Source organism: Euprymna scolopes, chromosome 9 (genome assembly GCF_053919585.1).
Source record: "Euprymna scolopes isolate OS-2025 chromosome 9, ASM5391958v1, whole genome shotgun sequence".
Lineage (NCBI taxonomy): Eukaryota > Metazoa > Mollusca > Cephalopoda > Sepiida > Sepiolidae > Euprymna > Euprymna scolopes.
In genome coordinates, this window is record NC_136490.1 from 96481793 (window position 1) to 96499292 (window position 17500).

Consider the following 17500-nt stretch of genomic DNA (forward strand, 5'->3'; position numbering starts at 1 on the left):
TAATTGGAATATTCCGGTGAGAGAGTGCATATGGAAAATGACGTCATGGTAAGGAAAAAAGAAAAAAAAACTCTAAAAGGAGATAGAGTACGTTAGAGGAAACGACCACGTTAAAAACTTGGGTGACATCAAGGCCATAACGATAAGTCACGTATGGCAGAAGAACGAGGAAATAAATGTCATTGTTACAAAAAAAGGAGTTGAGTTATTACTTGTCCTATGTTCCTTGCGGCGTACGTGTTGGGCTTACGTGTGTAAACATGTGTAGTATGCTACATTCGGACTACCGTTCTCATCTTGTGTATTATTTTCGGCAGATGTAATCTCTGGCCTTGTTCCAGTGTATCTTATTGAACTTAAGAATCTGCACAGAACTTTAAACAGAACCATTTATTAAATCCACAGGAGTAGCATGATTTTGTTCCGTCAGCCATGAACGAGTAGAAATCCTAAGTAATTTGATTGAATCCTCAACCTCCAGAAGAATTTCATTTCCAACTGAATTCTGAATTTTACCAAGTACCTTATCCATTAGGTTACCCCATAATCGCCTTGTGATCTTTGTCTAAAACATATCCTGTTTGCAACATCATTCTAGACCTACTTGAACAAATATATTTTAATTTATATTTATACAAGTAACACAGCACTCAATATTCAAGACATCCATTTATCGAGGCTCCCAGTTAAATTCTTAATCGGCAACTATTGCATGCCTGACATCATTTCTGCTTAAGGTTATAACTTCCTATTCGCAAGAACACTCAGCTTATTTTCACGCATTATTTTTGTCACTACTCCTGTCTAGAACTTATTCTATTTACGGCATCATGCCAGATCCAACTGAACCAATATGTTTTAAATGATATTCATAATCAACACACAAATATTTAAAATGGTTCTTTGTTTTCAATTGACTTTTAGACAGACGAGCAGAAATAGCAAAATAGATTATGCTAAAAATTAAAACATGAACCAATAGCTATTACGTTACGCATGCATATTCGTAATGTCGTTGTTCGACCTTCACCTAACAAATTCAATTTTTTAAATTTCCATAATTTTACACCGATTTTCCCGGTTAACCCCAAATATAAAGTTTCGCATGGGTTTGAATACCCTATATATTAAGTTTCATGTCTGTAGGCAAAAAACTGACAGAGGAGTTTGGTAAGAAATTATTTTAACAAATATATATTCGCATACATAAATATAGAAGAGTTTTGTGCTTACTATAACCTTTATACGCAAATATTATGCAAGTATAAATCATGTAGAATATCTGCATGAATATAATTACACGTAATAGTTAACTAAAGATGATCATCCCATAAGAAAACCGAGAAATTTAATTTGGAATTAATTAAAACGAATGTTCAAAAGAATATGCAAATTAGCTAGATCTTTTGCAGATGAACGCAATTTCACAACCCATACATAACAAAGTTGTAAGTAAAGATTTAGTACATAGTATTTAGTACTAAAATAATAGATTTTTTTATCGCTTAAGTGTTTTCCTGGTTCTGGAATAATTCCGATTGTAAATCAGAATCAATTTCACTCACCTGCATGATCACATGTTTAAATATGTTATACTTCTCATTTGATACGCTTCCTTCTGTGTTAACATTTTGAGGTAATTTCAAAATGTCTATCTTTAGATGATCAAAGTCCAGCAGAGGCGGTAGCTCATCTGTGCACAATTCCAATGCTGATCGTAGTTGGTCTTCTGAAAATGTTCCAGAAATCTCACTTAACGAGCTCTCTTCCATTGTTTGGCGTTCGTAGATAGTATTCATGAATGCAAAGAAATGTTTGTTCCTACAAGTAAAGGAAAAAAGTTTAATATTTTAAATGTTATACTAAAGCTGAGTTATGTATGTATATATATATATATATATATATATATATATATATATATATATATATATATATATATATATATATTTAGTGGAAATGGTAATTAATAAAACCTGAAGAAAGTGCTCAATACTGTTGTAGAGTAAATATGCGTTTTATTTTTTATTACCGTATCTCTCTGTTAAGTTACATTATTGTTTCAGCTACTCGGCCGTGTTTTTTTTTTGCCGTCTGTAGCTTCCTCAGACTTTTACAGAAATGTTCGCTATTTTGGAATGAAAGAGTGAAAGAGTGAATGAGGTCAGGGGGTACGAGGAGGGCGGAAGAAAGAGAGGGAGGGAACAAGGGGGAAGGTGGGATGGGGCGCTTGGTATGTCGGTAATGTTTTAGTTTTGGGGTTTAAGGAACTTGTGGGGGAGGGTCTGGGAAGTTTATTTCTGTGTGGCTGAGGGCATAGGGATACATGGAGGGGAAGGGAATATGTGTCTTAATGTTAAAGTTTATATATACATATATATATATATATATATATATATATATATATATGTCGAGTCTTAATGTTAAAGTTTATATATATATAAATATATATATATACATATATATATATATAAATTAACCCAGCCTTGACAGTCGTGTTTTAAATTTCTTCCTTTTCTTTTTTCTATGTACATCTTATCTTTCTTTTAATAATATTATTTGAACTCATTCCCTTTTTCCTTGTACCCATTTGTGAATTATTCCACGGATTTCTGCTTTTGGATTACTTTGGATCATCTTCCAATTACGCGATTCCCTTGAATTTTACTTGTGGAAATGGAAATTTAACCAACTTTTTTGGATTTTTGGGTTTTAATGTTATTAGATATTTTACACTTCACCAGACTAACCATTCACATGAAATTACCTTTTTCTTCACCCTATTCCCCCTGCTTCACTATTTGTTACCAAGTAAGATATATGATTTACTTGTAGTTTTATTAAATACTTTTGCAAGCAAAATCCGATTCCGCATTTTGCTAACTCTTACCCTTTGATGAGAAGTATTTCTTCGAAACTCAGCGGATTAAGGACTATCCACTTATTTTGTGCTTCCTTTTAAAAATTAAATATTTTTTAAATTCTTTTTCAAAGTGTTAACATGTTTTATTAACTAATTGTTCTTATATATATATATATATATATATATATATATATATATATATATATATATGTATATATATATATATATATATATATATATATATATATAACTCAGCGTTAGTATAAGATTAAAAAGATTCCCGAAAAGATGAAACACTAGAGTCTGCAAGTATTTAATAATTATTGTAGTAAATAATAATGCCAGCCCCTTTAAGAAACTTGTTTCTTATCGTTAAGCAATTTCAGTTGTAATAAAGTCGGTCAACTTAGCTCATACGCGCAGATCGTCATACAATGATGAGATCACTCTGACTGACGTTAAAAGCATTTAATAAGAATAAATGCTTAATTTCAATTGTATCTCTCGCGGTTGACAGTAGCCGAATGGTTCGGGTCCTCGCTAATGTTGCCGGGTTCGAATCTCTCGACCGTCGTTGATTGTGACACCCTACACTGATGATTCTCGAAAGGATGAAATACTAGTGTCTAGGTATTTAATAATTATTATAGTAAATAATTATATATATATGTATATATATATTTATATATATATAAATATATATATATACATATATATATATATGTATATATATATATTTATATATATATATATGTGTGTGTGTGTGTGTGTGTGTGTGTGTGTGTGTGTGTGTGTGTGTGTGATGAGAATAAAGGAAATAATATAAGGACGAGATTGAAAGACTGAAAAGGAACAAACCAAGTCGCATGTTCATCAACGTTTCGTCTATATTTCAAGACTTTCTCGAGATGATTTTATTGAAGGAATTGAAATATCAATACCATATTTGAAAATATACATGTAAAAACGATGTCTCTTTTTATTGCAGAACGAAAAAGTCAATGGCATTTCCAAACGTTGGTTGTGGAGTGAGTGAGGTTTTCTTATTTATTGACTGATTATATCTATTAATTCCAATATTAAAAATATTCCCTATAATAAGTAATATTTTTATGGTGTGAGTTAATCTGTGTCTAAATTTAAATTCTGTTTTTTTTAAAGATATATAAGATATATATATATATATATATATATATATGATTGTTGAGCTGGATTAAATCCGACGATATGAAATAAAATGGAGGTGGAAGGACCTGGATACTCAACGTTTCGCCCGATCTATGCGGGCTTCTTCAAGAGGGATGGTCATTGACGAGAGAGTCGGAGGATTGGGGCTATATATAATGATGGGGGAGAGCAGCGTGTTTTCCTTATGTAAATTAGATGTCATATATACATGTATATACATTTTATGAGAGAAGAACTAATTAGAGTAAACTAGTGTAGTGGATTACGTCTAAAAGATAAAATATCGTAGAGATTAAAAATTGTGTTTGGAAATATAGCGGTGATAGATTAAATAAATAAAATGACACGAGATTACGAAAGAATTTTTTTTTTTTTTTTTTTTTTTAATTAGAAATAATTGAATTGGGATAAAATAGCGCAGTAACTTAAAAGATGGTATCTAAAAATAAGAATAGGAGGTGATAAAATGGAGTCTAAAAATAGATAATGATAAAATACAGTAAATAAGTAAAATAAAAATAAAATTAAGTGAAATTACGAATTTTTTTTTTTTTTTTTTTTTTTCGCGTTTAACCGGTGTCTAAGTTGTTTTCTTTGATAATTATTTTCGACAGAAAGGGAGCAACGTGGAAAAAACCTTTTCTTTGCTTAATTATATTGCTGGAATGGGAGATTATAGCTGACTCAATTAAACGTCGTGTGGATCTGTTATGTATGTGTTTAAGGAAAGTTGCTTTGTTAAAATCAAAATGGTGGTCGTTTTCCATGATGTGACAAAATATGGCGTTGAGTGTATTGTTGTTTTTTACATCTCTTTTGTGTTCATATATTCTTTTATTTAAATTACGTTGAGTTTCTCCTACGTATATTTTTCCACAATCAAGGCAGGGTATGGAATATATTCCGGCTTTGGTGTTAATGTTGGTGTTAGTTATAATTTTACGTGTTAGATCCCTAATTGTTAAAGAGTTTAGTTTTGTTATTTGAATGCCTGTCTTATTTAGGTTCTTATATATTGTGTCGTTGTTTTTATTAGTTGGTAATGTTAATTGTCTGTTGTGTATCTGGCTATTTAAGGAATGGTCTCGGTTTCGGTTATGGTAAATTTTTAGTGCTTTTCTTTTTGTATTTGCCAAAAAATGTTGAGGGTATTGCAAGTTCATGAATGTACGTTCGATATACTCAAATTCTTCCACGATGTATTCTTCACTACATATTCTCAGGGCCCTAAGAAAAAATCCTATTAGAATACCTCTTTTTACTTTATCATCGTGATGAGAGTAAAAGTGTATGTAATCATTTTTATTCGTGACTTTCCGATGGACTTTAAAACTTAGATGATCATTGTTATTTATGATGTTGATGTCCAGAAAAGGTATGGAGTTGTTATTTTCTCTTTCATACGTATAATTAATAGTGGGTTCAATCTTGTTTAATTTATCAGTGATATTCTCTATTTTGGAAGATATAGGGAGAAAAATTAAAATATCATCAATATATCTATAGTAGGAGGTACCCTTGGGCAATTTATATTTCATGGGTCCGGTTTCGATGAATTCTAAAAATAGACATGCCAAAACCCCACTTAGAGGGTTACCCATGGGCAGTCCAAATTTTTGTTTGTAGCAGAGTCCATCGAATGTGAAATATGTCATGTCAATGCATATACTTATAATTTTAATTATATTATCTATCGGCAAAGGTAATTTAATTTTTATTTTATTTAAGTGTTTTGAAAGAAGGTTGAGACATTTCTTGGTAGGGATATTGGTGTATAAAGATTCTATATCGAGACTATTCATGGTTTTATTTTTCATATCTATGTTTTTTATCTTATTAAGAAGGTCGCCAGAGTTTCTTATATGGGAATTGCTAATTGTGCCCAATAATGGCGTTAGGAGTTTTGTGATCGCTCTTGCTATCTTATGGGTGGCACTGCCAATGCCAGAGATGATTGGGCGTATTGGATTATTATTTTTATGTGTTTTGGGTAAACCATATAAGGTCGGGATTTTAGGATGGTATTCTATATAGGTAGTCCATATTTTATCATTATGTATTAATTTCTTGTAAGATTTGTTAAATTTGTCAATTTCTTTATGTATTATTTCGGAGGTAGTTTTTTCATATGTGTGTTTATCTTGTAATAGTTGAAGTATTTTATTTTTGTATTCAGTTGTTTCCATTATTACAATCCCCCCACCTTTGTCAGCAGGTGAGACGATAATATTATGGTCGTTAGCCATGTGTGATAATGCATTTATGTATCGTTTTGGTAGGGTAATATCCCTGGTTTGGGCGGTGGTCGTGGATATTATACCCTGGATGAAACCTTTCATAAAGTCGGTATCTTCGTGTTTATAGTTTCGAGCGATTGTGTTGGTTGTTATCTTTGGATAGATTCCCGTTGCAAATTTTAAACCAAGGCTGAGGGCTTCTGTCTCGGTGTTTGATAGTGGCCGGTTTGTAAGATTTTGTATGAGTTTTGGTCGTCCAATAGAACCCCATTTGCTGTTGGAGATTAGATTGGACAGTTTTTTGTTAAGTTTTCTGTTGTGGGTAGAGTTGAAAGATATAATCCGTCGTTTAATTTTAGAGGTTGTATTCCTAAAAAAAAAAAAAAAAAAAAAAAAAAAAAAAAAAAAATTCGTAATTTCACTTAATTTTATTTTTATTTTACTTATTTACTGTATTTTATCATTATCTATTTTTAGACTCCATTTTATCACCTCCTATTCTTATTTTTAGATACCATCTTTTAAGTTACTGCGCTATTTTATCCCAATTCAATTATTTCTAATTAAAAAAAAAAAAAAAAAAAAAAAAAAAATTCTTTCGTAATCTCGTGTCATTTTATTTATTTAATCTATCACCGCTATATTTCCAAACACAATTTTTAATCTCTACGATATTTTATCTTTTAGACGTAATCCACTACACTAGTTTACTCTAATTAGTTCTTCTCTCATAAAATGTATATACATGTATATATGACATCTAATTTACATAAGGAAAACACGCTGCTCTCCCCCATCATTATATATAGCCCCAATCCTCCGACTCTCTCGTCAATGACCATCCCTCTTGAAGAAGCCCGCATAGATCGGGCGAAACGTTGAGTATCCAGGTCCTTCCACCTCCATTTTATTTCATATATATATATATATATATATATATATATATATATATGAGAGAGAGAGTTGTTTTTTCACGTCTTATTGCCATTTTTTTTTACCTTTGTGAATGATATATGGTTAGATGGTACGTATACCAGAGTTTTAAAAACAGTTCTAATTGTCTCTTGAGAAAAGGCAATGGAATATATATCTGAGTAAAATTAATCACACGATTTGAATTTCTTTATTGTGTAAAATATTGATTTTTTTTTTAACTTTTACTAAATTATGTATGCATTCCTATACATTGTTAACTAATTAAATATGAGTTTCTAAAGAGAAAGAATGATTTTGTGTCGCATTTTGACTTTTAACTATTTATTAAAATTATTCATCTTAAAACATACAGTAAATCCATGTTAGTTTGGGCTTTTCATTTTGAAATTTTATTTAAATGTTATTTTCATCTTTGAACACAAATCTATGTTTAGTGTACAATTTCACTCACCAACTTAGCATTTATTTCTAAACGTGTGTTTTTTGGGGATTTTTTATTACATTTTCACCCCAAACAAGGCACATTGCCACTTTGATGTAGGGGGCTACTATTAGGGACACAGGCTACAGGAGTACTAGGTGGGGAGTTGGGCAGCAAGATGTCGGTTCACGTTACACTTGAACTTCTGCATGTCAGTACAGTTGGGGAAGCAGGAACCTGGCAAGGAGTTACAAAGTCTAGCGGTTCTGGGGAAGAAACTACTGGAGTAGAAGGCTCTCTTACATCTAGGGATCTCTACAGTGAAGGGGTGGGATTGTACTGCTTGTCGGGTTTGTCGGGAGTATTTACGTGTAGGGGGTACAAGTGCTTGCAGCTCGTCGGAACATACACCGTTAAAGTACTTGTAGAACAGGCAGAGGGATGCTACATTACGTCGGTGGGACAGAGGCTGAAGCTTGGATGAGAGTTCAGGACCTATCAAGTTGGCGACTCTTGAACCTTGTCTAGGAGTGAGAGACTAGTAGCAAATGCACCGGCCCAAATATGACAACGATACTCCATACATGGGCGAATGGTGGCCTTATAGATGTACAGGATACTTTCAGGGGTCAGTAGATTTCTAGCACGGTAGAGAGAACCTACCTTTTTCGCAGCGGTCCTAGCAATGCTCTCTATGTAATTGTTCCAACTCATGTTTCCTGTGAACGTTAGGCCGAGGAGTTTAAAAGTTGTGCTTTCAGATAAAGAGTCTTTGGCCATTGCTATTGGTGGTAGAGAAGGTTTCTTGTAGTTATTGAAGGAAACAAGTTAAGTCTTGGCAGTATTGAATGTGACCATCCATTTTTGTCCCCTATTCCACTACAGATTGGAGGTCATCCTCTAGTGTTTCTGCCATTTCCTTAGATATGTGTTCATTTGTTTTCCTGTCGTGTCTGTTATAGAGTGTGGTGTCATCAGCATATATACCCATCTCACAGACAATTTTGTCAGGGAGGTCATTTATGAATATTAGGAATAATAGAGGTCCAAGATAAACCCCTGAGGCACTCCTGCCTTTATATCATATTGTTTAAATGTGCGGCCATCGAGGACAACCTGGATTTTTCTCTTATCTAAGAAAGGTTTATTTATGTTAAGTATTCTTCCAGTGATACCATATGATCTGATTTTCCTGAGAAGACTTTCATGCCATACCCTGTCAAAAGCCTTAGATATATCTAGAGCTACTGCTCTACACTCCTCTGCTTTATCAAGTGAATGGTATATACGCTCGGAGATTACAGTTAGAATGTCTGCTGTGGAACGGGCTTGCCTAAATCCATATTGTTGGTCGGTAAGAAGTTTAGCATCTCTAAGGTGATGGACTAGAGCTTGGTTAATTATGGACTAAAATATTTTGCCAAAAAGTGGGAGGAGGCTAATGGGGCAGTAATTTACTTGGTCATTTCTTTCGCCAGAATTCTTGAAAACTAATATCACAGAAGCAGTTTTCCAGCAGGCAGGAAAGCAAGATTCATTAAGACATTTGTTGTAAAGTTTGGAGAGGATTGGAGCTACTTCGGCGGAGCACTTTTTAATAGCACAGCCGGGATGAGATCAGGTCCACATGCTTTTGCAGTGTCAAGATTTTTTATAATGGCGTGCACCTGAGAAGGGGTGATTTTCAGATCGTTAAGTGTGGCGTCTGTCCACAAAGGAAAGTTTGAGAGTGGTTAGCAGGGTCCAGTGTGGAGTTGGAGGCAAACCGACTGGCAAGCATGTTAGCCTTCTCGGTTGCTGAGCAAACAACTTCATGATTGTTGGATATTGGAGGAATAGTTGATTGCCCATTATTTACTACACTGTTGTAGATTTTCCAGAAGTCACGGGTTCCTAATTTCTGAGCTTCGATGCGTTTTTGGGTGGTTTTAGTAAATTCCCTATTAGCTGTCGCTATTTCTTTCTTACAGTTACTTCTGGCTTCTATATACTTCTGTCTGTTTGAACTGGATTTATGTTGGTTAAATCTGTGGTACGCATGCTGCCTTTGCGCGATGGCAGCTGCACATGTGGAAGTAAACCATTGGGGAGAGTGGGGCTTGCTATAAAGTTTCCGCATGGGGACATGTGCTTCAATTGCTGTTTTGAACCATTCAGTGGTCTCATTTGCGCACTGTTCAGCAGGAAGTGAACAGATATTTCGCCATGGGTGGTCTCTAATGAGATCCCTGATGGCTTCCCTGTCAGCCTTTTTATAATATCTCGTTGTTTTGAGCAATGGCTCTTCCATTTGCGCTCTAGAGTTTAGGGTGATTTCAACTTACAAAGTTAAATTTAAATATATATTTGTCATATATCATTGTAAAGTCCCCTTACATATTAAGTAGTGTGTGTGTGTGCATGTGTGTGTTTGTGTGTGTGTTACTTAATATCTAAGAGGAATTGGCAATAAGATTTACCACAGTAAAATCATTGTAGAGCTGAGAAACGTATTTAAAGTACAGAATGTCAGGAAACGTGCTTACCTGCATGTATCAATACTTTTGGAAATAGATGAAGGAATTTGAAGAACTGATGTAGAATCAGGAATTTCAGATTTTAAACATTTTCTTTGGAACCATGTAGGATAATCTGCCAAATCTATAATACAAAAAAAAAAACTTTCTGCGGTTAAATACCTTAACAATTGGTGCAAACCTGTTCTTATGCAACCTGTAGCATCCGTTGGCAGAGGAAAAAATGATGAAAAGAAAAAAAATGGCTGCTGCTTCTCTGTATGATCTTGTCATCTCATATGCAAATGAGATGTTCCTATTTAAATAAAAAAAAAGCCTGATTTTTCAGAGACTCATTTGATTTGGATTTGAACGTTGGAGTAGCAAATTTTGAGCAGGTTGTCGAGTTTTGGAGTAGCGAGTTTTGACAGCAGTGTCAAATTTTGGAGTAATGAGTTTTGGCAGCAGTGCATCGAATTTAACCCGAAAATTGTTAGTTAGAATGCAGCATAGTTGATAATCCATCAGAGTAAGTGTAAAATAGTTAACACTTGATTATTTAACCGCTTTCTATAGCTACACACACACACACACACACACACACACACACACACACACATACATGCACATCACTCAATAAGTCTCGGGGTTAGCATGCAGATAGTGCTACTAATAATAACGCCCATGTGATCTTTATAACACAAAACCTTCAAATAATCCAAGTCAGAATCTGAGCCTAATCGAATTATTAGTTTACAGATTGTAGTTATTTTGCACTACATGTCAAATTATTAACAAGATAACATTTTTTTACCAGTTTCAGAAACTTACCGCTAGTTTTGTATCAAAAGTATGCAATGCTGAGCAGCGCGTCTTGCTAAATTTTTGTACTGTTCTGTACAATGTAAACAACTTTTCCTCGTAATTGCTGAATCCACCGTATTTGAGGTGTGTCAAATTAATAACAAGGCAGTTTGTTTCGTCAATAAAATGGGTCGTAAAGGTGGTTCGAGTAGTTCTGAAAGATTACTATAGCAGAACAGCTAGCAAAAATTGAAACTAGGGTCGAAATATCGAAAATGATAGGAAGGTACCATCAAACTGTGAAGAACTTTGTCAAGGATCCTACAAAGGTACGTATCAGAGCTGATAAAAGTAAATTTAGAGTTGTTTCTCGCCGTTCTCTACTCTAAATTAAAGGTGAAGTTGTTAAGAACCTTGGGCAGACAAGTCGAGAAGTCTTTTACCAAGACAGATTGAAAAATGTCTCAAAAAGTATTCGATGTTGCCGTCTGAAAAAGGTAGCAAAGTATGTTAAGCCTTTGATAAAACCTCTATTAAAGCAACATCACATACAAAACCGATTGAAATGGGCAGAGGACAACATGAAAACGGATTTTTCCTAAGTTTTGTTTACGGATGAAGTGTGTGTCACTCTTGGTGGCCCAGATGGCTGAAGCAAGGGATGGGTCTTAGATGGCCGACATTGTCATCAGCGTTTAAGGCGCCAATAAAGTGGTGGTAGGATAATGATTTGGGCTTGGATTATCGGAGGTACTTTAGTTGGCACATGGAAAGTCCCAGAAGGGTAAAAATGACGTCAAATGCTTACATAGCTTTTCTGAAGGTGCACTTTGAACCATGGCTGAAGAAACAAAGGTTAAGGTTCAGAAGAACTATTATTTTTATGCAGGATATTGCTTCTTTCGCATGCAGCAACAAAAGCAAAGAGTATTTGCAACAACAGGGCTTCTCTGGCCTACGGAAGATGGAGTGGTTTGCGAATTCGCCAGATTTGAACTCAATTGAGAACCTTTTGAGTATCATGAAGCGACACCTCTATGCAAGTGGACGCCAATTTAAGAGCAAAGATGAGTTGTGGGATGCTCTCCAAGAGATATAGTGAGGAATAATTGTTGACGAAATCACAAATTTTACAAATTCTATGGACCAACGCTTTTCATAAAAGTCACAACGTCTTTCACAAGTCATTCATAAAAAAGGATTGCATAGCCCATATTAATTATGTCAATGTAGAAATTGCTATGTAGTTATTGCAATTTTCCTAGTTCATTTAATGTTTGAAAATTATTTCAATAAATAAATTATAGGTATATTGTGTTTTTTCTCAACCTCGTTAATAACTTGACACACTGAAATCAACAGATATTCCTATCTTCTGTCATAGTTTCGCTAACACTGCTTTAAATACTTTTATTTTTTTGACCGAAGTAGCTGAATAGTATTGTAAGCACTTTCTCAAAGTTTCATGGATTTTTATTCACTCGTTCCTTAAATATTAAGAAAAATGTAAACTCGTTAATAATTTGATACGCAGTGTAGTTATTTAGAAACTTTTCAAAACAATGGAAAAATTTGAATGTCGTTTGTTGATAAAGCATTGCTTTCTAATGAGGACTATTCAAGTAAAGAAATGATTTTATAATTGTTATTCGAACTCTGCTCCGTTGGAAATAATGGTTAATATGTGGCATGCTGACTGCGATCAAGCTCGTACAGATACAAATAATGCTGAATGCTTGGATTATTCAAATTTGATCAGTGTCCCCGAAAATATCACAAAACGTCCACAAACTTGATTAGAAAGATTACAAAGTAAAGTCGTGTAAGATAGTAGAACGATTGAAGATAGCAGAAGGTCATGAACATCTGCCAATTAAATAGGTGTGTTAAAGTGGGTGCCGCATTTGCTTACAGTCGATCAAAAACAACAATGTTGATGATCCAGAATGTTGCTTGCAAATGTTTCAAATTATTTAAAAAGGAGTTTGTGTCAATATGCGACAACGGATGAAACATAGACCAACCACTTTATTGTGGTGTAAAATCGGCAGTCATCTGAGTGTACAGCAATAGATCAAAGCCGTCCAAAGAGGAAAACATCAGAATGCAAGGTTTTGTTGAAAAAGGAATTATAATCCAAAGAGAAAAATATATAGCATAATAGTACATTTGAAGTTGAGAAATTGTCATAAAAATGAAAATGAAAGTTCTCTTTCATCAAGACAATGCATTGTAATTACAACTATGGCAAAACTACATGAATTGCACTTAGAATTGCTTCCATATTCACCCTATACATCAGATCTGGCCCGCTGTGCTTAATGGTTGCTTACAGGCTTCAAAATAATGTTTCAAGGAATGAGATTTGGCTCCAATGAAGTAATGATACTGAAACTGAGGCGTATTCTGAGGCTAAAAATAACTTGTACTTACAAAAAAGGATGTTGAATTATCAGAAAAGCTCCGGAATCAGCGCATCGCTTTAGAAATAGACTATGTTGATGAATAAAGTTGAATTATAAATCTGTTGATTATACCAGATGTGTGTTTTATCAATTCTATGGCACACCGTTTTACTTAATATCTCTAAAGATTATTAAAAAATCGAGAAGTTAACAAAGATCTTTTTTCATATTTTAATAGAATAAAACATTAAAAAAAATGTTGATAACTTACTGATATTTGCCGGGGGAATGGGTATTTGGCAGACACCAAAAATCGAAATATCTTGGGTTGGGTTATGTACAATGCTGTGCAGAATTTGGTTGAAAATCATTTCTACATATGAACGGTCATTTCGGCTCAACACAAAATGATTATAAAAGAACTGAAAATAGAAAAACCAGGCAAAATAAACGGTAATTAGCATCAGGTATACAAACACAGGCAGTAATCCTTGAATGGTATTACCAAAAAATAATTGGCTGTATACTGTTGAGAACTTGGATGCATACCAGAGAGAACTTGAACACCTACTCAGAAAACTTGAATGCCTACTGGAAAAGAGTTGAATGCCTATTAGAGAGAATTTAATGTAGAGAACCGGAGAGGAGTTGAATGCCTACTGGAGACTGGAGAGAAATTGAATGCCTACTAAACATCATCCTCATAATAATTCTCATTCAAAGTAAACCAGGACCAAATATTAAAAAAATGGTGTGCTATCTCCCAAAGCCATTCAACACGCCTCCCAGGTTGTGGACGAGTGCACCAGCTTTTAATAAAAAACAAAAAGTCATTGACCATGAGGAAATCATATATAAAAATATGAAAAAAATAAAAAGGGTTCCTCAACCAGTTTATATACCACGTAAGAAGACGCAAACAATGATGTAAACCTTCCAGTCTCTGGAAATGGCAATACCAGCCATGACAGAGACCAACCAGGAGCAGCCATTAAGATTTGATAAGAGAGTTCTTGTGTTAGATAATTAACATTGGTAAAAGTTGATTAGTTATTATCGATCTGTCTATTTATTTATCTATCTATTCAGTGATATTCCTAAAATAGTTTATATTGGGAATTATTTATTATTTATAGAATAAAGTGTAGCAATGGGTTTTAGCTGAAGATGTTTTCATAAATTAGCAAGGTTAAATAAACAAAATAACGTTGGGCAGGCAGATGTGGAAACGTCACATGTTAGAGATACGCGTGCTTTTTGAATGATGACATAACGGAACTGAGGTCAAGAGGTCGCGAGTTTTAGTCAGTCGAGAGTTGGAGTTTAGTCACGAGAATGAATAGACGTACTTCAAGACAGGAAATACATACTCTGTGAAGACCATTTGAGACAACTGAAATAAATTTATATTTTAAAAATATAAAGTGTTGTTCTGTAGTTTCACAAAAGAAGAAAGAACAGAGGTCTTAATTGGTTGGTGTTGGTCATTTCATGTTTCATCACGGAGCTGAGCATTGAAGATAGAAGAACTCTTGAAGAAAGAAAGGTATGAAGCACATATTATTCTTTTTATAAAAAAAATAATACCTTATGTAAATATGAACTGTAATATATACCCATGCGATAACACTCTGATATAAAATGACTCAGTTTGTACGTCAATATCATATCCTCCTGGCTAAACAATAATACATAAAATGTATACGTATATAACGGGTGTTATAAGAACGATATCTTTGCAGCTCTCAATACAATATAACTGTTTAATATTTCTAAACCTCTCTACACAATATATGATGGTTTCGGTGCCAATCCATCTCTCTATGTAACACTTGGTTCCCTATCTCCATCATTTGTAGCAACAAAGAATAAAAGGCTTAAAACCCAAACCATGAACTGTTTCTCCAAAGAAGGTTTTGCTGTTTTGCTACCACTACTCAAAGTTTGAAAAGTGGAGCAAGATAGCAAAGCAAGAAAATACATAGTGTTGAAAAAAAAGAGACATGCTTATAATAAATAGAACAATATTCCAATATAATTCAACCACGATTATATAAAACTAGCAAAGAGACCCAACCTTGCCGATCGTAAAATATGCTTAAATACATATTTTTTAATGTAGATTTCGTATTTATTATTACAGAGCTAATTCTCTATTGAATATTTATATATCTATATATAGTACTGATTTCAGAAGTTTTTTTTTATTTTAAAATGACTTGGATGCCATCAGCTGGAATCGAAACCAAAACGTTTAGCTTTCCAGCAGCATCGCCTCATTTAGCGCTTCAGCCGCGTTCGCTACTGTTTGAGCTCACCCTATAGACAGAAAAAGAAAGTTTTAAAATTAAACCACTTTTAACTATGGTTACTTTCCACATACGAAAACTAATATAAATATATCGGCAAGTTGAAATGAACATTTTGCATTTCAAATTACCGACTTCTGTAACCATTATTCATCCATCCAAACAAAAATTGTAATCGTTATAAACCATTCTTGGTGTATGATTACTATTTCCTATTAATTCCAGTGTTAACTGACCAGTAGTTTAAGAGTTTATCAGTTAAATATTTACACACAGACAGATACACATACATACATCTCCTGTTTTATTTATATAGATAATATAGAAGGAATTATTAAGAACTAGCAGTGCTACTCTGCGTTGACCAGGTGAGTAGTAATTTACATTTATCCATAGCAATTGATTTCTTATTGTTGTCACATAAGAAGTAAATATTACTGTAAAAATCTAAACACTTAATTAACTTATTAGAATGAAATAAACAAATATGTAAGTTAAATATTACATAAAGAACAAATACAAAAAATAAAGAACTCGAGATGACTTTTATTTAAGAAATAGGATAAAATAATCTGCTCTGTCTGTCCTGAATATGTAAATAAAGCATCTGCATGCTTGTAGATTAATTTCTATTTTAGTCACAAAAATACTTTTAGATCCTATAAAAGTGAAATCATTTATTTTTATTACCAGTTATGAAGGTTAAACCTCCTCTTCTCTGCTGATAAAGTTAAATTCACAATTATTCTCTTTTTTTATTATTATTATCAGTTATTAGTAAGATTAAGATTCTTTTTCTTTGCTCATGAAAATTAATTTGCGTGATTATTGAAATGAGCCGGACACACGTACGTTCACTTTTATTAAATAGATTATCAAATAATGTTTATTTTGGTTGAATTCTTTGGGTCGGTTAAAAGCGAAATATAAAATTTAAAAAAAAACGAACAAAACAAAACTGTATTATCAAACTTCATCAATATTGAAAATTATTAGATTCCTATTATGCTAGGTCGATTTTCAACTTTTTTTTTAAATATTAAATCTCTCTTAAGCTTGGTTAATGGTCAGCACTGATAACTAAAAATCAAATTTTAACTTGCAGTAATTTTTGAGTGATTAATTTTAAGGATCGTCTAAAGAAAGAATGGAAAATATTAGCATTTGAAACATATTTTTTTAAAAATGTAAACATATTTGTAACTATAAGGTTTGCATTTAGAAAATTGGTTTGTCATAAATATGTGACTAGAATTTGGTTTGGCATTTTTCGTCTCACTTTAGTTTTTAGTTTTTATTTTACAGCCTTTGAATAGACTTCATAACTACAAAAGGCTAATAATCTGAAAATTTATGTTTAACTGCTATTCTAATAACATATAAGTACCTAAATGCCTGGCGAACATGTATAAAATTTTTGAATTTATTAAACAAAATGATTATTCCTTTTCCAGTGCGTTTTATTAGATGATCATTAAAAGGAATTGCTTAAAAAATTGGTGCATGTTGGAAATCTAGTTTTCAGTGTCAGTTCTTGCCCATTCATCAATACCTTACTTTTCCTGCATGGACATATTTGATATTCAAAAGGCATTTAAACACTTCTTAACCTTATACACATACCAAATATTTGAATACTTAATGACTAATAAGGCGCTTTTAAAGAAGAACATAAAAAGGTTTACCTCTGGAATTGATTTTAACAGTGCAAAAACATCGGCTTTTTGTTTGTGACTTAATGAATGTTGCAGCACTGCTTCTAACACCAAAGGCAGAAGCTGTTGATGAAAAGGGTACCATTGGCCAAGGCCAGAACTGCTGCCGAAATCTTGAAGTGTTGACAGG

General features: G+C 33.3%; 2 protein-coding genes across 2 annotated transcripts in view; both read right to left on the reverse strand.

Moving 5' to 3' along the window:
• The window catches only part of LOC145284990 (uncharacterized), a 16304-nt gene extending 15772 nt beyond the window's left edge, over positions 1–532 (reverse strand). The window contains exon 1 of the mRNA XM_080134085.1: positions 517–532. Coding sequence (XP_079990211.1) covers positions 517–532 — 16 coding nt within the window. The remainder of the gene's footprint in view (positions 1–516) is intronic.
• The window catches only part of LOC145284632 (dynein beta chain, ciliary-like), a 309431-nt gene that overhangs the window by 59229 nt on the left and 232702 nt on the right, over positions 1–17500 (reverse strand). Inside the window, exons 50-53 of the mRNA XM_080133537.1 lie at positions 17341–17500; positions 13618–13768; positions 10168–10282; positions 1566–1821 (exon numbers count right to left, since the gene is read on the reverse strand). The exon at positions 17341–17500 is cut by the window's right edge and continues 109 nt beyond it. Of these exons, the coding sequence (XP_079989663.1) occupies positions 1566–1821; positions 10168–10282; positions 13618–13768; positions 17341–17500 (682 nt within the window). The remainder of the gene's footprint in view (positions 1–1565; positions 1822–10167; positions 10283–13617; positions 13769–17340) is intronic.